This window comes from Festucalex cinctus, chromosome 18 (genome assembly GCF_051991245.1).
Source record: "Festucalex cinctus isolate MCC-2025b chromosome 18, RoL_Fcin_1.0, whole genome shotgun sequence".
Lineage (NCBI taxonomy): Eukaryota > Metazoa > Chordata > Actinopteri > Syngnathiformes > Syngnathidae > Festucalex > Festucalex cinctus.
In genome coordinates, this window is record NC_135428.1 from 19,089,899 (window position 1) to 19,112,551 (window position 22,653).

General features: G+C 38.0%; 1 protein-coding gene across 3 annotated transcripts in view; it reads right to left on the minus strand.

Moving 5' to 3' along the window:
* Positions 1-2,993: 2,993 nt before the first annotated feature.
* robo3 (roundabout, axon guidance receptor, homolog 3 (Drosophila)) overlaps positions 2,994-22,653 on the minus strand; it is a 129,972-nt gene continuing 110,312 nt past the window's right edge. For 2 of the 3 annotated variants that reach the window (XM_077505822.1, XM_077505820.1), the window contains exons 17-27: positions 21,038-21,277; positions 20,869-20,908; positions 19,048-19,187; positions 18,648-18,929; positions 18,301-18,448; positions 15,383-15,589; positions 13,958-14,127; positions 13,667-13,774; positions 11,689-11,856; positions 9,164-9,315; positions 2,994-3,661 (exon numbers count right to left, since the gene is read on the minus strand). In XM_077505822.1, coding sequence (XP_077361948.1) covers positions 3,650-3,661; positions 9,164-9,315; positions 11,689-11,856; positions 13,667-13,774; positions 13,958-14,127; positions 15,383-15,589; positions 18,301-18,448; positions 18,648-18,929; positions 19,048-19,187; positions 20,869-20,908; positions 21,038-21,277 — 1,667 coding nt within the window. In that variant the 3' untranslated portion in view covers positions 2,994-3,649. The remainder of the gene's footprint in view (positions 3,662-9,163; positions 9,316-11,688; positions 11,857-13,666; positions 13,775-13,957; positions 14,128-15,382; positions 15,590-18,300; positions 18,449-18,647; positions 18,930-19,047; positions 19,188-20,868; positions 20,909-21,037; positions 21,278-22,653) is intronic. The other variant, XM_077505821.1, reaches the window with a different exon arrangement.

Sequence of the window (22,653 nt, forward strand, 5' to 3'; positions counted from 1 at the left end):
ACCAGGGACGAATGCATTCTTTGTCTGAGGCTGGACAGCGGGAGGGAGGGGGTTGTTGTGGACTTTCAGATGAGCAGCCTTGGTAATTTCATGCTCCTCGGCGCATGCAGCACCCGGGCGCTTGGGGAGGTGAGAGCGAGACATTGGGAGAAAAAGACCAAAGAAAACTTTTGCAAAAAGGCACTTCTTATTGTTATTTGTTAAAACTCTTTGACTGCCAGGCGTTACAAAAACAAAACAAAAAAATCCACAGTGCCAGCCGCTTTTGAGCATTTTAACTCATCTTTCAAGGCAAAAAGAATATTGTTTGCCTTTACTACATATACAATGTGGCTACGAAATGAAAGATCGCATTCCATTCATTGGAATTTTACTAATCATCATGAAACGTCTTTGGCAGTCAAAGAGTTAAGATCTGTCTAGGCTGTGTGTCAGAGGGAGTTGACAGCTTACAGAAGAGTACAGGCTCAGGGTATTAGCTTTGGCTCAGGAATTTTTACAAGTTTGTGCTAACACATGAGTGGCAACAGATCTCAGCCTTCATTTCATGGATTATTTTCAGTGAGATACATGACCTGACTCAGTAGAGCTGATGTTGCCCATTGCCAAATCCAATGTAACGTCTCCAGGCCATACATCTGATATTATTGTACTTCTGTATTCATCACAGCACAGTTCAATGTACTGGACTGTTGTATTTGACACTTGAACATAACAACCCTATAAAGCCAAACGTATTATATTAAATACAAAGACATTTTGAACCCTCTATTTCACGAGTATATTTTTTTCCCCCATTAAAATCCTGATATATATAATTTGACACATGCATTGCACAGATTATCCATTAGAGGGCAGTATCACCCATCCATCCATCCATCCATTTTCTTGACCGCTTATTCCTCACAAGGGTCGCGGGGGCTGCTGGCGCCTATCTCAGCTGGCTCTGGGCAGTAGGCGGGGGACACCCTGGACTGGTTGCCAACCAATCGCAGGGCACACAGAGACGAACAACCATCCACACTCACAAGCACACCTAGGGACGATTTGGAGCACCCAATTAACCTGCCATGCATGTCTTTCGAATGTGGGAGGAGACCGGAGTACCCGGAGGAGACCCACGCGGGCACGGGGAGAACATGCAAACTCCACCCAGGAAGGTCCGAGCCTGGACTCGAACCGGAGACCTCAGAACTGGGAAGCGGACGTGCTAACCACTCGACTACCGTGCCCAGTATCACCCAATTGATGGCTTTTCCAGCGACCTTGCAAGATCGCCTCAATTGAGACCCCTTCAAAGTCTCGCAAAGCAGACTGAAGTAGATCATGACAATGTTGTGCATATCTGTAAATTAAAGCAGAAATCATTTGTCATTCAAATAATTTTCAATCGAAAATCGTTTGAATCGAAAATCGATTCTGAATCGAATTGTAGACCCACAAATCGTAATCGAATCGAATCGTGAGACAGTCAAAGATTCCCAGCCCTAGAAAAAACCCTAAAAACAGTAATAGAATTGGATGACTATGTCAACCCCTGGCAAGAAGAAAACGACTGAAAAGAAAGAAAAAGAAGCCAGATGAATTTTGGAAGCTATTGTAAGATATTGAGGACATCCGGGTTCCTGATTCAAATTTTGAACACCCTGAAATGGTCAAGACACCCTTACAAAATGCTCTTCTCAGATGAGAAGATTCAACATATTGCTCATCAATCAAATTTGTACTCTGCCCGAGAGTTGGGGGATCCACTCAAGACTAATCCTGCAGAGATCGAAGATTTCCTGGCTATGCTCCTTTTCATGGGTGTTTTTGACTTCCCAGCCATGGAGGACTACAAGGCACTCTGCATCAGGCTTTGATGTGATAGCTGATATAATGCCACAGACAATTCAAGTACCGTATTTTCCGCACTATAAGGCGCACCTTCAATGTATGGCATATTTTAAAACTTTTTTCATAGATAAGGCGCTACAGTAGAGGCTGGGGTTACGTTATGCATCCATTAGATGGTGCTGCGCTAAAGGGAATGTCAACAAAACAGTCAGATCGGTCAGTCAAACTTTATTAAGAGATTACAAACCAACTTTCTGACAACTCCATTCACCCCCAAAATGAATAAACAGATGTTTTATTATTTTCTCTTAGGTAAAGTATTAGTATTAGCAAGCGATCCAAGATGGCGGGATCTTCCGCGCATGCGCGTCACCGATCGTGCAGGGTCACCGATAGCGTCTTGACAGCGAGACCTGTTGCGGCTCAATATTGATCCATATATAAGGTGCACTGGATTATAAGGCGCATGGTCAGCTTTTGAAACAATTGAAGGCTTTTAGGTGCGCCTTATAGTGCGTAAAATACGGTAGATGGATTTTTGTGCAAAGACACAAGAGAAAGCTTATTTATTAAAATAAAATTTACTTGACATCAATTATTAAACTTATTTTATTTTTTTTTACATTTTCCTCTTTGTCTTTGCAGGTTATAAACGACAATCTAATTGCTGTTTCACATTATTAAATTTGTTACCATCAACATTCATCTCAATCATTTGGTAGAGACTCATATTATAAAAATTAGGGGGCATGTTAATATAATTTACATTTATTTTTGTTATTTGTGACCCAATACCTCAGAAAATATGAAAAACATTTTTCAAATGTCTTTTTCTTGAAGTGACCATTAAAGGGTTAATAAACAACAGTCAGGAAAATAATGGTTTGTAATACACTTTAATGCAAAATAATTTTCGTTTGATTATTCTAAAAATATTCAACAGCGGGAGGTCTAATAGAAACCAGTAAAGAGCTGACAAGAGATCTTTGTATGCAGAAGGCTCGAGCTTTACAGGGTACAATGAGTAGAATGAGACATCAAATTATACACCGGCTGATTAAATCCAATTCTGCCTCTTTGGAATTGCAATTTTGAGCTCAGTTCACTTTACTGCACGCACGTCTGCAAATTCTTTCCGCAAAGAAAAGCAGTAAACATACATCAGCAAATGCATTTTATTGTACATTTACAAAACAAAAAGAGTACAAAAAGTCAGTCAACAGATATTGTTGATTTTTTGTAAATGACAGTATATATAAATGTGAACATGAGGATCTGGGAGGCGGGATTACAATCAAACCTTTCTGCTGCACAGAAACAAACGACGACCGAGACATTCTATTGGACTGCATCGGGGACGGTATCCCAATCAGACCACAGCATTCCTCCACGAGCAAGAACTGACACATTTCCTTTGTGCTTGATATTTTTTGTTGTTTGGCCTTTCACAACAAGAGTGCAACAGTAGTTAATGCTTTTCCAAAAAAGTATACTGTACATTTTCACCAAAAAGTTTGGCACATTCAGAGGAGATGGGAGACTTTTTTTCTTCGTACTCATAAATACAATATATGTCTCTTTCCCTGTATCCAAAGCTAACAACAGAACAATAAAGGACACGGGTATTTACAAATCAAGGGGCATGGATAGCTCATAAATAATCAGTAAAACAAACCACAAAAACAATGAAGAGTCTGTTTTTGTTCTTCCACAACAACGACATGAATCTTATTAGATCACAGTGTCCACATTTGAAAGATGGTGAACAATGGAGGCATCAGAGGTCAACTTCTTCTTCTCTTCCCACATGGCCTTATCTAGTTTCCTGAAAGAAAAAAAACAAGATGAGGAATTTTCAGTGCATCACAATATTTTGTTTCTGCATTTTCTGATTTGTGATGCATGATCATTTGGAAATGGCCTTGCTTTGTACGGTGCATTCAATTTCAGAGTCAGTATCTTCAGTTATCCCAGTGCAGAAATCAAGGTCCATTAAGTTTGCTGAACAAAAGCTCATTAAACAACCTGATGATGATAGAGAGCTGAGATGATGAGCTGGCAGCCTAACATCAGTGACCTCTGACCTCACTCATATTGCTCAGGATTGGAGTGGCACAGCGTCCCTGACACACTCAAACATGGTCACTCTTAGTAGAATAGTAGCGGTTGTTAATAAAGTAGCAAGTAGTCCGATATTTTCACATTTTCACTTTGTTGCTGGTGGAGTGATCACATGACCAAACATCAATCAATCGTTGAAGAATGTATGCATCAACAAGGATCAATATATATATATATATATTTTTAAGAATCAGTGACTTCATTTAAGGAGCTTTCTAACTGTGGATCTTTTTTTCCCCCTCTTAATCCCAGGGAAGGGTTTTATTACAATAAAACAATAAAATATGACAATTTTTTTTTTTTTTTTAGAATCAAAAGTTTCAATTAAATTTATGTAGTGTAGCAACAAACTTTACTTTTTTGTCAGCAAAGCTAAACTGACTATTTTTTTCATAAAAAAAAAAGAACATCTGCTGTAATGTACAGTAATTATGAGAAAATTTTATTGTGCAGATCTCAAAAGTCAGTCAAAACTACTCTGAACAAAAAAAAAAAAAATATATCTATATATATATTTTTTATAAATAATTCATTCGATATTATACATTTAACTAGGCTTTACATCATGGGTGTCCAAACTTTTTCATTTGAGGGCCACATCCAGAAACTCAGAAGGACGCAAGGGCCACATAATGTTATGAAGAGAAATTGTGTATAGTCCTAAAAATTGCACAAATAATTCATTTGTGCTTTTGCATATTTAGAAAAATACTACAGTATATAAACCAATTTATTTGTAATATGGCAGTAGGGTTATTATAGTTTTGGAATTTTTCATTTTAGTTAATTTTTATTAGTTTTCAGGGTGGTTCTGTTTTTATTAGTTTAGATCTTTAAAAAATGCTTAATTTTTGTTTAGTTTTAGTTAGTTTAAGTATTAGTATTATTATTATTTATTTATTTATTTTTTAATGTGTATTACTTGTGCGCAATATTTAAAAATCACCATGGGAGCGACGTCATCTTTTGGTGCTTTTCTATTGGCTGCTGTAGATGACATCACTTCTGTGTGACATACTTTCAAACGTCATTATTCCGGTTTTTATCAAAAATAAATCTACTAAAAATCACACCAATGACTAAAACGAAGGACATTTTTGCTATAATTATACTTTTAGCTAGTTTTGTGAACACAAAATGTAATTTCAGATAGTTTTTGTTTATAAAAAAGCATTTTCATTTTTATTTTATTTCGTGAACGACATTGTTTTTTTAATTTTAGTTTTAGTTATTTCGTTAGTTTTAGCGAGCTAAAATAACCTTTAATAGCACCTGTGTTTTTCGACACCCTCCCATCTTACTTTGACCATCTCCAAACACTTTTGTTTTTATTTTATTTGAATTGAGTCAAGTGCCATTTTTAGCATATGTCGCGGGCCACTGAAAAATGGATGGCGGGCCACAAATGGCCCCCGGGCCGTAGTTTGGATACCACTGCTTTGCATGATCAGGATTTTTCGGCTATCAGTGATCAAGTTTTGAAAAAAAAAAAAACCAATAACTGATTCTGATCAAAAGAAGGCACAATATATTTATTTAAAAGTCTTTTGTATTTACTCTACAGCAAATAATGAAAACTCATGCAATTAACTGCAATGGAAATGCATGGAATAAAAAAAATAAACCCCCCAAAATTCTAAAACACTGATAGACATTAAATATTGCATGTTAAAAAAAAATCCCCAGTGAAGTTTTTTATTTTTTATTGTCCAAAGAGGCTATCAATTTTTTGGAAATTTTTGGAGCATGTAGTTATTAAGCATATCCTTCATTCACGATATTGCTATTATTGTCTATAGAGGCTATCAAAAATAAATAAAAACGAAATAAAAAGTACATATGTTTGGATAGGTCTGATGCCAGTGAACATTTTGAGTGGTGGAAAATAAAAGCATATTCATAAATGATTTAGTTATCACACTTGCAATGAGTTTACATTTTTTGCACAAAATACCGTATGTGGGGTATTTTTTTCACGCCTCAAGGGCTAGGTGGCGCTGCATATATTATTGAATGTTGTCATAGAGATACCTTCAGGCCTTGACTATTAACATACATGTCAAGTTTGGGATTTTTTGGAGCATGTACTGGGGAGTTATTAAGCATATCCTTTTTCATTGCGAAACGTGTTTACAATTTTTTGTAAAAATACCGTAAGTGGGGTATTTTTATTTTATTTTATTTTTATGCCTCAAGGGCTAGGTGGCACTACATATATAACTGAATGTTGTCATAGAGATAGCTTCAGGCCTTGACTATAAACATACATGTCAAGTTTGGGATTTTTTGGAGCATGTACCGTGAGTTATTAAGCATATCCTTTTTCATTGCGAAACACAAATTTGATGTCCCGCACTCATCATATAGTATTTCGAAAAGTCAAGATTTTTTCCCCCTGTCATTGGCTCAGATCTTGACATGGTCCAGGTCACGTCTGAAGTCAGTCGGATAAAACGTGTAGGAGAAGTGGGCAAAAGTCTGCCCCCTGTAAATGTGCAAAAATCGTCAAAAATAGGACATTCAAAAATTCGTAGCTCACTTCCTGTTCATTTTAGCATGTAAAACACTCTCAGTGGTTCTTCTTTTGATGGTTATGTGAGCATTTGCGATTTATAAATAAAGTTGAGTTGAGTTGATTCTCAGTTTTGCTATTCAATGATGCGCACAATACAAACCGCGATGCGAAACCACTTATTGCCTCGATTGTTGCGGGATCCAATTAATTAAATAGCGTTGTGAGAGCAACACTTCCCAATATATGAGTCAAAGGGCAAAAGATAGAAGTCCATAACACAACAGGAAGAAGGAGGTAACCTAAGCCAGACTTCCTGTGAAAACACCCCAAACTTTATTGTCCGCACGAAGGTCGTGCTTTCATGTTCTCAGCAACGCATAAAGAGGCGACCAGTAAGGATCTGTTAAAGGGCTGAGGTGCTCCTGACTGCTCCACAGGGGATGGCCGGAGCAACAGCAGACATATAAGCTGTTTTGCTCCTTTCCCAACCCAGATGTGTGTTGGGGTGAGCAGGAACTGACCTGTGACAGGCCATCCTTTTTCTTCCTACATACTTAAGCAACAGCATAAAACTTAACAGCGCAAAAAATCATCAAAACTACTACACTTCCTCTTCATCATAAAAAGACGTCCATTTATTTGGTGTTCTTCAGTTTCAGTTTGGAGCTGTCAAACAAAAACAGATGGTATTAACTTTTTTTTTTTTTTTTAAATGAATGAAAGCAACATTTTTGTATCTGTTGTATTTTGTTGTATCAACTAGTGTTAATTTCGTCAATGAAAACTAAACAAAAATATTTTTTCACTAGACTTAAACTAGACTAGAAGACTAATACCCTCATTAAGAAACAATAACTGGGACTAAATCAGTATATGCATTTTCGTCGACTAATGAAGACAAGACGAAAATGTACTTCACTTAATAAAAACTGTACTAAAATTAAGGGACATTTTAGTTCATGAATAAAAACGAGATGAAAATTATATGATTTTGGAAAATCCTGCCTCTGAAAAAAAAAAAGGAAAGAAAATTATAGTTAATCCAACGGCTATAATGTTTCAACAATAATGTTAATCCAACTGCTAACTAATGCTGGCTAAATAATTAGCTCATAGCATATAATTGTGTGCAAAGTTGTTTTTCATCAAAATCATGAGAGAATATTTAAGTGAAATAGTTTTAGGTCTGAAATGTTTAACATTATCTGCTGACAAAAATATGATTGTCTTGACTAAAACTAGACTGAAACGTTGACAGTTTTTGTTGACTAAAACCAGACGAATAAAACTATGTTTTCTTGGACTAAAATAAAGACTAAAAATGCTAGTTTTATAGACCCCTTCAAAGTTTGTAAACATTGTGACGCGATTTAAAGGGCGGGGCTTAGCTGGAGGCAAAAACACCTCAGTGGCGGTCAGCATATTTTCACAGAAAGTTCACATCGGAAAGGACGCGGAAAACGGCCATTTGAGTTAATATGTGAGCAAATGATAAAAATTTGGGATGTTCGATACCACTTTTTTTCAGACCGATATCGATACTCAGACCCTCAGTACTCACTGATACCGATACCAGTAGTACATTTTGACCAAAAAAAAAATCACTAAAAGATATTTTTAAACAAATATATTTCCTTTAATTTTAACAAACAAAAACAGCACAGTCACTCTTCAATAGTCTTAACGCTCAAAATAAAACACAAAAATGCTCTTTTAGTTTAAGATTCACAATTTTGAAGTATTTCCAAACCGGTGAAGTTTTGGTGAAAAACTGCTGCAAGCTAGCGCCAGTTACAGGCAAGGAGGACTCACTTAACGTCTTCCCCTCTGCCATCGGTCGCTTGTACTCGTCTGCGTCACGAGTACTCGAGTACTTGAAAAAAGGCTGCTATCGGCCCGATACCTGGTATCGGTACTCGCCCATCTCTAATAAAAATAGAATAGAATAAACAGACAACCAGCGTTGTTTACGTCTAGCTGCACTTGGTTGCCTCCAGCGGTTGTTTTTGCCTCCAGCAAACACCGTGACGTCATCGTGACGTAGGCCATGAAGGGGTCCATAGTCGACTAGAAATGGACTAAATAATAAGGGGATAAGGTTGACTATGATAAAAACTAACAAGCGAAATTGAAATTGGACTAACGCTGAGACTAAATTTAAAAATGGCGGATAAAATTAACACTCGTCTCAACAACACAATATAATTCATGTTTCTTCAATTCAAGAACCAGATGACTTCCTGTTTGTGATTCAGACTGCCAGGTTTGACTGTACATCACAAGTATGCATTGAGTGCAGCCTGACAAACACGACAGTGCTTCCCATTCAGTAGGCACAGCTTGCTATGCTATAAAAGATACTGGCTTGTGGGGGGAGAACCTGCAGGGGTTGCATTTAAAAGTACTCACACCGTGAAACCTTCTCTCTGGAGTGGACAAACGCAATATTTTTTCTTACTGTGCAGCTTCACATTAGACATTACATTACATTAGATTAGATATGATGAATTTTACATGCGTGAAAGCATGTTCAAAATGTGTGCGTCAAAATTAGTGGGTTTCACAAGTAAAATATTATGTGCGTCTTATGCAGCATAAACCTATGAACTTGTCTAACGAGGGATTTTTTTTTCCTGGTACTCATAATGACCTGTATTTTTCAATTATTAAAGACACATGAATGTATCCTACCTCACTGCTCTTCCTGGCCGCATTGGTCCCCCGAGAGCCCGTTGAGCCCCGGGATGAGGAGCTTCCTGTGGTCGAGCAGTTACTGGACATTTGATTTCTGGATAGGTAACCGGATTTACCGCAGTACAGCATCACCTCCTCGCCATGTGCAGCTGTAGAATACAGATAGAATACATATAGAATGATTTTTTATTTATGTATTTATTTTTTTGTAAGGTATGTTTGATACCACGTTTTTTATTAGACTGATCCCAGTACAAGTACTGACAATACCACTGTACTTTTGAGGCATAAAACTGACAAAAAAAAAGAAAAAAAAAAGAAAACAATGACAGATAATTTAACTCATTAGCTCCCAGCCATTTTCACAGAAGCAATCTCGTTCGCTCCCAGCTGTTTTACTGGATTTTGACTGATTTTGCAAGGACCACAGAATATTCACACAGAATGTTCTATTACTATAAAAACATGGACACTATCAAAAGAAAGATTAAAGTATCTTCTTTCATCAGGACAAAAAAGCACATTTCTATCTGTTTCCGTTTTGCAAAAATTAGCATTTGAATATAGCTAAGTTTGATCAATTTTCACAAATCTATTTAGAATTGTGAGTAATTGAGCTTCTTTCCAACATGGCCCTGGTTGATCTCCTTTGATCTGCTGCCAACTGCTGGCTCTCTAATAATTTCCATTTCTACAACCATTCTTTGCATTTGAGAGGCTGCATCAAAGCCATCTGTATGCTCTAGCATTAAAAAAAAAAACACAAAAAAACAAAACAAAAACGTATAAATACGTCTTCGGGACACTTAAAACAACAATAACAACGAAAACGTATTTATACGTTAAAATGGCATGGTTTTTTTTATGGCAATAGTGTGGCTAGACCTCGGTTAAATTAGGCTGATATATCTGCTGTAACATTGGAGAAAGTTTTTAAGTTTTGTTTGGTTTGTGTTGGACTTTATTTGTCATGTTTTCCTTGTGGTTCCCAATGTCTTGTCAAATTTTATCACGTCCAACCGTTCTTGTCATCCTGGTTCCTTGTGTCTCTCATTATCTCCTCAGTTGGCTTATATTGTAATTGAGTTCCCAGCTTTCTTTCAAACCTTGTCGGTTCATCGCTCATGTCATATCCTTGTCTCATATGATGTGTGTCTTAGCTCAAGTACTGTTTGATTCTTGTTTAGGACTTATGATTATTTAGTACTTTCGTCTACTCAAGCAGTGTAGCTTGTTTACCTTCTAATTTTTGTTAAATTACCAATTTTGAGCATCCCTTCCTTGTTTCCCTTCGCTTGGGATCAACACTAAACCTGAGGGGGAAAAACTATCAATAATTAATGTATTGTATTGTAGCGCACAATTACTTTTTTTTTTTTTTTTTTCAAGTCCAGTCAATTTGACATCCATTTGCATCCAGTTCTATGTTTCTATTGAACATTTGATGTAAACATTCGAAACTCAGGGTGGAAAAAGTATGGGAACCCTTCGATTAGTGAGTTCTCCAAGAGCTAATCTGAGTCAGCAGTCAGCTGACCTTGAGTTCAATCAATGCCAAATCAATCAAAAACAAACAAACACCTTGGGTTTTTAGTTGTAATGGAGCATTGCCCGATGCGAGCCAACCATGCCTCACACAAGGGACACAAATGCAGGTGTGTCAGAAACCTTCCAGGACTAGTTTCGAGAGGTGTGTTTGATTTGTTCTGCGAACATGCTTGTAACTCAAAGCACTCTGTAATTATGATTCACCATTAAAATGAATGTAATGCAGACATACAAAGAAGAGTTTCACGACTGACTGAGAGCTGCAGTAATATTATTTGCAAAGAATATGTGTTGCTCCACAGTTTGTGTCCCAACCTTAAAGGATTTTAACACCACAGCACCAATGCTATTTATTTGGGCTTCTATGGTGTTTTTTTTTTTTTTTTGCATTAAGCTAAATTGACTTTAGGAAAAAGCTATGTGGTCATTTGGTTTTGGTTAATGCTACCAAAGGAGGCTCAATCATTTATAAAATTCAGAGGTTCAGTCTTTTTCCACCCAGCAATGTTGTACTGAGTAAAATGGAAGCAGCATTGAAACAAACGTTAGACCGAGACAGATTTGATATGACACACACTGAAATACCCTGATGCAGCACAAATACTAAGCCCGAGATATTGAACCCTATGTTCGTACCCAGCAGAAGTCTAGTGCAAAGCACCGATTTCTACAATGATTCAGAGGGTTGAGTGCACACTGATATCATATTTACGAGTGAAATACAATGACATCCATCACACAAATCAGTGGAGCGCAGTATCTGTCTGCCTCAATCAAAACCACCATAATTGTGTTACACCATCTGTGCCACAATTTAGACCTGGTTTTACCTGGTTAAAAGTCTAGTCCACTTTCTGTCACTAAAGGGGTGTTTAAAAGAAAACACCATCGGAATGCCCAAACATGGTGAACTAGACGTTTTTATGGCGATCTCACGTGCACCTGTCTATAAAAAATTAAGCCATTTCTCTTACTTTCAGTGTGTCTTTGTCTTGAGCCTTTGCGTTGGTGGCTGCCGCTACTGCATTCGCTCCTTTCCAGGGAGGATAGAGAGCCATTAGCTATTTTACTGGCCTCCATGCACTTCAGGGATGCCTGCAACTTGTCCTCTTCTGGCGGTGGTTCTGGAGGTGGAGGCAGATCTGAAGAGAAAATAACAGATATATTAAAAAAAAAAAAAAAAAAACAGGCAATTATTATGATTATTATGGTGTTGGTTTTGTGTTGCTGTCGATTTGTTTTTCCTACCCTGGAGCCTACAGTAATTAAAGTCCTTATCGTGAAAAAAGGGACACTTACTCAACTCAACTTTATTTATAAAGCGCTTTAAGAACAGGCATTGCTGTATACAAAGTGCTGTACATGAAACATAAATCGGTTGTACCAGTAAAGAATGAGGTAACAAAACATGAACAAAGCAAACATTTTGACAAACATTAAATGAATGGGTTCTATCTGAATTACATTTATAACCAAATTGTGTCTTACCACTTTCAAGGTAACTGGAACTGACAAAACTATTTACCATTTATTTACGATTTACTTTTTACCAACCGCAGTTTGCCTTGTAGCACCAAATAATGCAATAATTTAAAATGTTAAAAAAATTAAAAATAGTGCTGTTAAGCGATATAATATAAAATCTAATTACACAATCGAGATTTTTCTACTTCTGACTACATTTTTCTACAACATTTGTAACATTATTTACTTGAGTACAATCTTGGAATTAATGTAAAATCATCAAATAGAAACGATATTTAGAATCAAAAACTGTTCTAACAGCTTTCCTTGATTCTTGAATAGAATACTTCTGTAAAATACAACTGTTGAACAAAACGATCAAAATGGATCAGCTTTATAGGCATTTTTTTTTCCTCATCAAGACAATTCTTCAAAACTTCTTGTTTACAGGTTTAGTTGTGCCCAGAAGCAGCACACTTCAGAAGGGTTGATTTGCGAGGCCCCATGAGGGAAACTTGAGCATGGGATTTTTCTCTGAGATGACAGATGGACATGTATAAAGTGCAAATTACTTGAAATTTCTCCAACAACAGAACGTAAATAAGACTGTTAACTGCGTTTTTATTTATTTATTTTTTATATTTTTTTATATTTTTAAATTTTATTATAAATTCATTTTAAAGGGACAGTGTGTAAAAATTCACCACTAGATGAACCCTTGCTAACTAAAACATGTCGGCCACCTGTAAGGACCTCCACCACCTGTGTAATATACAGTAATTAGTGATTACTAATGATAAATTATATATAAAAAAATGTATGTTGATGTGCTAGAACATTTATTTTTGTATATTATTGAAATCAATAGTGGGTTTTTAAATTGAATTAATTATTAGTACGCCACTAGATGGCGCTAAATAATACACACTGTCCCTTTAAAGAATTTAAATTCATCTCCACAGGTAACGCTTTAATTTTTACAGTCTTAGTGTAGTTAACGCTATCAAAAATGTAATAAAACCCAATAATGTAATAATTTCAACAGTATTGTAATGAATCACCTTATTACATTATTATATCATATCCCAGAAGTCTTTGTGGCATAGCAGTTCTAACCGAGCTTACTTGGATAAATTCTGCAGAGTTAATTTGACACGAAATAAATCAACTCTGTCCGACAATTTAAATCAGACAGTGGAAAAATATACTTTGGGGGTTGAAATCAATATTTAACAGCAATATTTGCTGTGAATATGTATAACTCTTAGATTCTGAAAACATGAAATTGGGACTGAAAACGAACACATACATTATACATGTCAAGTTTTGCATTATCAGTTTTGATAAAAAGACTCAACTGAAAATGTAATAAAGCTCAGTAGCTTTCATCTACGATACTTATATTCATCTAGATATACCGTATCTGTAGGTAAGAGCTTCTGAGCTTATTGCTTATTTGCGTTCCATCAAACAATAGAAAAAATGTACCTCCTTGTATTTCTCGCCTGTATACTGAACCCTTGGAAGCCTTTTTTTTAATGCGAACTTTCTGGCTGAGCGGAGAGCATGGATCGGCTGGGGATGAGCGGCTGTGCACTGAATTAGAAAAGGACAATAAAGAAAAATCATATCACGAGTAAAATGTATTTTACCCTTCAAGAAATAAATTATGCCACTAGTTGCATTTAAAATTCTAGTTCAAGTTCTAAAATGTTTGTTTGATTACTTTATTAACGTTGCTATTTTGTGTGTGCACCCTTTGTCCACTTGTCAATTTACCAGGAGTAGTTGCGTTGATGCCGTCTTCATTCTGCCGCTGGGTGTGACTTTGGCACTGCAGCGGGCCAACCTCCGATGAGCCGAGATGCTGTTGGCTCGAGAGGCCGGACTGGGTGAGTGGGGCACTCGGTGCCTGGGGAACTGGCACTGAACCACATGGTAACCTTCTGCTGTAAAGGCAACACGTAACAGGACTGAGAAAATGAACAGAATCGGACAATAAAATGTACTGATGCTTAGCAGAAGCTGATTATACAAATTGTAGTTTGTGTGATTCTCCCTAACATGCTTCAATGTGTTCAATATGTGTTATACATTAAGTGGAACATGTTTTTGATGTTTTTTACAAGGAGACCCAAAATAAAATAAAATAAAATAAAATAAAATAAATACAGTCTTCCCTCGCTATAACGCGGTTCACTTTTCGCGGTCTCGCTGTATCGCGGATTTTTTTTTAAGTGCAATTTTGCATATTTTTTTGCAGTAATATACCCATTTTATAAAATTTATGAAGTTTTGAACATTATCAATGTTTGAACAAGAGAGAAATGTGAGAACATGTAAATGCCTCAATGAGAAAAGTGTCTAAATTGTGTGGTAGGGGATTTTAGAGCCTTAAAACATTTATAAGAATTGTAAAACATAAAGCTAACTACTTCGCGGATTTCATTTATTGCGGGTATTTTTTGGAACCTAACCCCAGCGGAAAACGAGGGAACACTGTAAATAAATAAAATAAAATAAAATAAAGCCGTTGTTATGGGCAGATTATTCTCTTCACGTCATAGGGGCCAGTACATATAGCATGGCGGGAGATTTGTGTCAAAAATTATTCACACAAATATATCCACGATTATCACGTTTTCAGACCCACAAATATAATTGTGATTTACACAGGTCATTGCATTTATTATGTCTCATCATTGGAACTACTGTATTCACTTCTGCTTGTGAATTGTTGAAGTTATACTTGTGGCTCAGCAGGCCCGTGCATTTATTTTTGACACAAAAGTCACACAGTTATCAAGATATTCACCCGCACCCGAACATTCCGCTAAGAGGCAACTTTTTGTGCTTTCTAGTTATCTCCCTTTTTTCCATTTAAAAACTGTTAATAGGAAAACCAGCCCTTATCTGATCTTCTTCTGAGTTTACAATATATAACACAAGTTGGGAAAACAAAGTTTGATCATAATTTACTTCCCTCAAGCTCACTTTGCCTTGAAGCTGAACGTTTTCCTTCTGCTCTTTTAAAGTGCTCTATAAATATAAAGTTGTGCGCTGAGTCATGGGAGCATCCTAACTGCATGATTTGCAATAATGCCAAGTTTAGCAATTTTAGTCCAGCACAACTAGCGGTCTACCAAAACTAAAGGAACATTTCCTCAAGGCACATGGAGATGTTTCTGAATTCAACATACATACCGCAACAGCTGATTTTCCTCTTGTGGCCGGCGCAGGTCGTGGGATGATTGCATCTCCTCATTGGGAGATGGAGTAAGCGTGGCTGTGGACTGGTGACTGTAGGAAGTAGCCGGAGAGGAGGCGTTGTTTCTGTGGGAGTGGACGTCTTCACAGCCCTCCATCAGGTACGTCCTTTCGGGCAGGGGAGGACACCACTCTTCATCTGACCTACAAGCGAAAAGGAAAAAAAATCAGTAAGACGACAATATCAATATTGGTTGTTCCAAATGTGAATTTAGAGCCATTAGATTATTTCTTGACTAACGTTGTTCTGTCTTGCCTTGAAGGGAGAAAACTGAGTGAGAGTCTGCCTTCTCTGAGGTGAGATTGTGGCTTAAAATCTAATAGTGAATGATAGTTTTGCTGTGGGGCAACAGCGGCACGTTTATTGTGTATCTCCAGTAGAAAAAACAGCAAGAGAAAATGATGAGAGCTAAGGTAATACATTTGCAGCCAGCGGCTTCATGCCGTTGTTAGGTTTAATTATTGTTTGAAGGGACAGTGATTCAAAATGATGGTTTAGCTGTGAACAGATGTGGTTAGAGTAGCAAAAAACTGGACTTCGTGAACAGTACGATTGGCTCACCAGGTCGAGACGACACCTATGCCTTCTGTTCTTTTTAGTAGTATTTACGTATGTAAATGAAAGACTGAATGAATATTAGGCCAAGGGTGTTCTGCCTCTTCTGACGACTGCATGTTGCAGGAGCTCTTTCTGCCATGCTTCACATAAATGAGTGACTGTGAAAACGGTGGGTGGATCTCATGTCTCTTAGGCCTGGTTTATATACTTCTGCGTTTGCTCTTGCGTTAATGACCGGCATAGATCACATGATCTACGCGCGTCACGAATTTAAAGGGCCACGTAGCTTGTGGCCGGGTACAGCGCACACGTCGCCAATTCTTGCGGGACGTAGCAACACTAAAGGCCTCAGTATACTTCTGCTTGAGGCTCACGCGTAGACGTTACGGCGGAGCTCCGCTCGTGCGTTTGCCTTCCAACTGCGCAATACACATCGCAATACACATTGGTGTCTGCTGTGGTTTCACACCAAGTCGGGCTGTCGCTACGGCCGGCACGCCACGGAGTGGAGATTCCGCTGCAATTTTATGACGAATTCAGGAAGTTCTATTTAATTAAGAAACACGAAATAAAGCCGGGGGGAGAGTTGGCTCATCACCGTGGCAATTATTTATTGCCAATTTGCACCGGTGTCGGCCGTAAACTCACCATAACACAACAGCCACGCACTTAGCGAACACAGTTTTTTTTGTTATTGTTGTTTTCCGCCTCTCGTCCCAGGCACATATCCACATGCACATTGCACAGCTGTGGTCTACGAGCAGGAAGTCGATTTGCGCCGCCAAACAGTTTCCTTCACGGAAACTATCTGGGCGGGGGGGGCGGTGAGAGAGAGAAAAAGAAAAAAAAAAAAAAAGCAGAGTACGCCATCGAACGGACCAATCACGAGCGAGCTACGCCCCGCCATCTACGGCGTGCAAGGATTGGCGACGTGTGCACCGCAGCCGGCCACGAGCTACGCGGCACTTAAAATTCATGGCTCGCGTCGATCATGTGATCTACGCCGGTCATCAACGCGAGAGCAAACGTGGAGGCATAAATCAGGCTTAAGTTGTGACTGGTCCCTTTGATGGTGTACTCAGCTTTTTTTTTCCTCTCTCTGTTGCCGCACCCCCTAGGATAGTTTCCATGAAGGCAATTGTGTTTGTAAGTGAAAGAAGGGGCGAATCCACTTCCCACCCCGGAGACCATGGTTGTACGTATGAATATGGGGGGAGGTTTTTTTTTTTTGGGGGGGGGGGGCAAACAAACAAACAAACAAACAAACCTGTGTTCGCTAAGCACGGGGCTGTTGTGTTTTGGCGAGTTTACAGCCGAAAAAATTGCAAATTGGCATTAAATAAGTGCCACGGGGATAAGCCAAATCTCCCCCCGGCTTTGTTTCTTGTTCCTGGATTGAATTGAACTTCCTGAATTGGTCATAAAATGCAGGGGAATCTCCACACTGTGGCGTCCCAGCCGTAGCGACACCTTGACTTGGAGTGAAACTATAGCAGAACCCGATGTGTATTGTGATGTGTATTGCGGACAAGTATGAAGGTAAGAAAGAGGTAAGAAAGAAAGCGGTAAGAAATAAATAAATAAAGAAAGATAGATTAGATAGATAGATTAGATAGATAGATAGATAGTAGGGATGTCACGATAAGTGCTATATCGTGATATCGTGATATTAAAACTGCCACAATATCGTCGTCGTCATGTTCACGATATTTAAAAGAAACACATCTGTTAAAAAAAGTCAGGTTTATTTCCATTTGTCCAGTTCTAGCACCCTCGAGTGGCTAGTTTATTAGTGCAATTTAATTTTCATTAGGGATGTTTTGGCCTTCTATGTTTAAAATCTGTGCAAATTGTCAGATGAAAGGGAACCTAATTTGCTTGCAATGTGTGCTTGCATTAGCAAATAAGTGCCTCAATATTGTTATTACAGATTTTAAGTGGTTTATATGCATTGGTCTTATGTACAAAAGCACAATATTGTCTTTTGTACATAAGACCAATGTACCAAGTATGAGCTCTCTTTTTTACAATATTGTGATCATTTTTAAATATCGCCAACGTCCCCAAAATATCGTGATAATTATCATACCGTGACCCTCATATTGTGACAATATCGTATCGTGATATTTGGATATCGTTACATCCCTAGTGAATGGATGGATGGATGGATGGATGGATGGATAGATAGATAGATAGATAGAGCCAATGAGGATTGTATGTAGGCACAAATATTGCACATTGTGTTAATAGCTATGCACCTCTGCTTGTAAAATACACATTTATTAAGACGACTCACCCCACGTCCATGTCCTCAATCTCTGGGGGCCCCTCATCCTGCTCACACTTTTCCAACTCTGCAACTGGAGGAGGAGGGGGCAATGTCTCCATCCATGTTAAAGATGGTGTCTTAACAGCCTTCCCCATGGCCTTCTGCTTTGGCTTGCCTAGAAAAAAAGGTAGTGAGTGAGGAGAATCCCAATGAAGAACGATTGTAAACTCACCTACCAATAATTAAATGTTATGTTCTTTCAAAACATGTTTGTTAGTTCATAATACTTTTTAGAGAAGTGACAATGGGTGGTTGAAATAAAGCACAATAATAGGTCAGGTAAAGTGTTGTGTTGAAGTCTCTTTTGCCCTCACCATTGCAGCGGTCTGGTTGAGCGTACTGAGCTCCGGAGGGTCCTGGCTGCGTGATCCAGTGCCCATCATCTTGTTGCTCGCCAGCATGGGGTGGGCTCTGTATTTGGTTTGATAAGGGCATGATGGAGGTGGAGGCATAGGGAGCGGTTGAGGTGTGCTGGGCGTAGGTGAAGCTGTGAAGATCCTCGCTGGTGGCATCAATAGTACTGTAAATGGGCCCCTCAGTGGAGCCGCTCATGCTGCATTTCTCTGTCTGATTCAGGTAGTTGGAGATGCCGGCTTCTACACAGGGTGGAAATTGTCGAGGCTTATTAACAGTTCCACTCACAGAAATCCGGCATACGACATAACAAATTACAAAATCAGCTGACATTCATATTGCATTTGGGCAGCTACGTACCATTGTAGTATCGCTCAGCTGTGTCATGACTGGTGGTGCAGCAGTTGACAGCCTCTTTACCACTGTGGACCAGGTTGGTGGTGGGCCAAGAGTCTGCCAGCCACGGGTAGTTGCCCATGTTGCCTCCCAGCACGCCGGGTCTAACAGAGACATCACACACATTCTGCCGTTCATTTATAACCTGGTGTGGGACAGAAGAACATCCACCACCGTCCAGATGGGAACAGCGGGCACAACAAAAACAGCATAAAAGCAAGTATCAGTTGAATCTCAAGATGTGGTACGCTCTGCGCAGGACAATAAGTGCTTATGGACTATGGATTTTTGGTTTAGCAACTAGGTTCATGCCATGGTTTTCAGGACTAATATCACTTAAATTCTTCTGATCCATCTATCAAATAGCACAATGTTTGCCTTCTTCAGAAGAACACCCAAGTCATACCGAAATGTATCACTCATTAAAGCAAAATTTTGTTAATACGTAGCTGTTGATGTTAGTTCACGATACTCCACTCATGCTTTCGTCAAAACTACAAGATGCTACAAAATGACACTGACTAGGGATGGCCACTTGATTAGGGATAGCGAGGAGGACCGGACCGGAGGACAGCTTGTATCCCATATTTAAAAGAGTGTTTTGCACTTTTTTAGTGGAAGAGACAAACACGTTTGTCTTTCTGAGGTCTAGAAATGAAATCATCGTTTCAATAATATGGGGGAAACCAGCAACCATCCATGTTTTGTTTTATTTAGCACACCCTGAATAAATAGCAATTAGTAGATTGGTCATGTCTGGAGAATGGGTTGTCCATCTGTTACACACTAAGTGTATTTAGTTTACAATTATTGTACGGTATTGTTTTAATTTGTTATACGGGTCATTGGCAGATAAGCATTTTGCCAGACATTAAATTTATTATAAAAACACAACATATTTATTCTTTCTTATTGTTTACTATTATCTACAATTTTACTATTATCTACAATTTAGGACCTCTATAATTTATCATACATCGACAATGGAACACTTTCTACATTAGTCGCACCAGATGATGGTTGGTCACACCACATAATATTTTCAATTTAAATCAAAGTTATGAGGCTAACAATTTGCCAACGAAACAAAACAAGCTATCTAGCCACACAAGTAAAACAATTAAAATATATATTTGTTGGACATTCATCTTTATTATTTGTTCAGGTCATATCACATGATGTCTAAATATGGCCACTACATGCCACAATTATTTATTTATTTATCTATTTATTTATTTATTTTATTTTTTAATAATTTTGAGACAGTACAAACCTGATGGCTGTTTGCATGGGTTTCTTGACTCTTTTGTGGATGATACAACGTATAAATTCTTGTCTTTAAATGTATTAAAAAAAATAAAATAAATAAAAGTCCCAATTGGTGATTTATTTTGGTCGCACCACATGATAATTCATAAAATGGGCATCAGAGGACAATCTTATCCATCAATTACCCATTGATGTTTTCCTCCTGCTACTGTATTGATATATGTATAGTATATTTAAGGGATAAGAGACCGTTTGAAACAATTGTGTATAAAAATGTTTATCTTGAAATGAGTTACATTATTCATTGCATTATAAAATGCAGATTTTTCTGACAAGCAAAATAAATATATTCTTGTGAAAGAGGTTGTAGTTCTCTTTATGCACAAAACGCACCAAAAATCTACCGAATAGTGTATGAACCATACCCTGGATTTTCTGCACCATCCCGCACCTGACATGTAGCAATTGTGAACTCAACAAATAGTATATTACAAACAGTACATGTTGGATTATTACCTTCCGTTGTGTCCAGAACCCTCTCCATGAGGAAATCCAACTGCACAAGACAAGAGAAAGATGCCTTGTTGTTGTTGCACTAAATATCACATGCGTTTCCTGAGACAACCCAGTTATTATTGAACACCGTATGTAAATTTAATCCCGTGTGTGTTGTAACCATGCTAACCTGCTGCCGTGTAAGCAAAGGAAGCAGTGTAGTGGCTCAACTCCTTTCTCTTTTTGCGTCGGCAATAGATCCAGACGCTGAAGCCCATGAGGATGAACCAGCATGCTCCGCCGAGGCCTGCGATGAACGCCGGCTGCTTGACCACATCAGTAATCTGCTCGGCCAGACTCACGTTGCTCTCCCCGCTGTCGTTGCCAGTGTCAGCGCCGACTGCCACAGAGGGCTGTTCAGCTGCCATCTCTGGGAGAAACAATCACATCACAAAAAAAAAAAAAATACTGTACAAAAGTCAAAGTGGACAGAGGGCAAATTCCTATTCGGAAAATGTATGTATTCTCATTTATTTAAGTTATTTTGTAGTCATACTGTATGGATTTATGTCAAGAGGTTTATATATAATACATTTTGTTGTGAAATGCAATCAACTTAGTAAATAAATGCTAAAGCAGCTAAGCCAATAAATGCCAAATACTTGGCTTAACATGAGGTCTAAAATATTGATTTATCATGTCGGTTTAAACAACTTTAAAGTTTAACATTAGCTGACACAAATCCAACCAACATTAGAGTAGGTGGGTGAATTTGGAAATGACTAGTGTTGCAATCGGACAGAACATTTCCAAAACACTTCATAATAAATGTTACCTGGGTCAAAATATTCAAAGCTTCAAAAGTTTGTAATACAATATTTTAGTGATAATTTGTAGGAGTCTAATTAATCTAGTAAATTAATATGATAAATGAATATGAACTTCTTGTAATATGTAGATATCTATGAAAACTAACATGCAATTGAATCATTTGATTATAGACTTATGTACAGTATTTGTAAATACAACAGAATTTCTCCAATGTGGCCAATTTTATTATTTATTTTTACATATTAATTTATTCAAGTGCATCTTCAGCCTTCATTTTGTAAATTACCAATTGAGTTTTTTTTTATTAATTTTTTTATATTATACCCTATAGCAGAGTTCACCAATTCTAGTCCTCGGGGTCCAGAGTCCTGCAGGTTTTAGATGTTTCTGCCCACTAGCACACCTGATTCATAATTCATAAACAGCTCATCAGCATGCCTGATAACGATCCTGATTTTTAGTATCAGGTGTGTTGGTAGGTGGAAATATCTAGTACGTGCAGGACTCCGGACCTCAATGACCGGAATTGGTGAGCCCTATAATTTGGGGCAGCCTGGCTCAGTGGTAGAGTGGTCATCTCCTAACCGAGTTGTTGTGGGTTCAATCCCCTGTCATTGTGGCCATGTCGAAGTATCCTTGAGCAAGATACTGAACCCCCAGTTGCTCCTGAAGCTGCATTATCAGTAGGTGAATGAGCAGTCGAATGTAAAGCGCTTTGAGAGCCTTGAAAGGTGGAAAAACGCTATATAATTGAATAGAGATCCTGATGTTGACGTCACGCGTCCCAAAATGGCCGTTAGTGCAGCCATTTTGGAATGATAGAAAACGCATCTGCCACTTTGAGTAAACGGAAAACGCCACACTTGAACAATGATTGATAGCTGTTGTGGACCAGCTGCCAATGACAAGAGGCACAAAAATAAATAAATAAATAAATAAATAAATAAATGAATAAATAAATAAATAAATAAATAA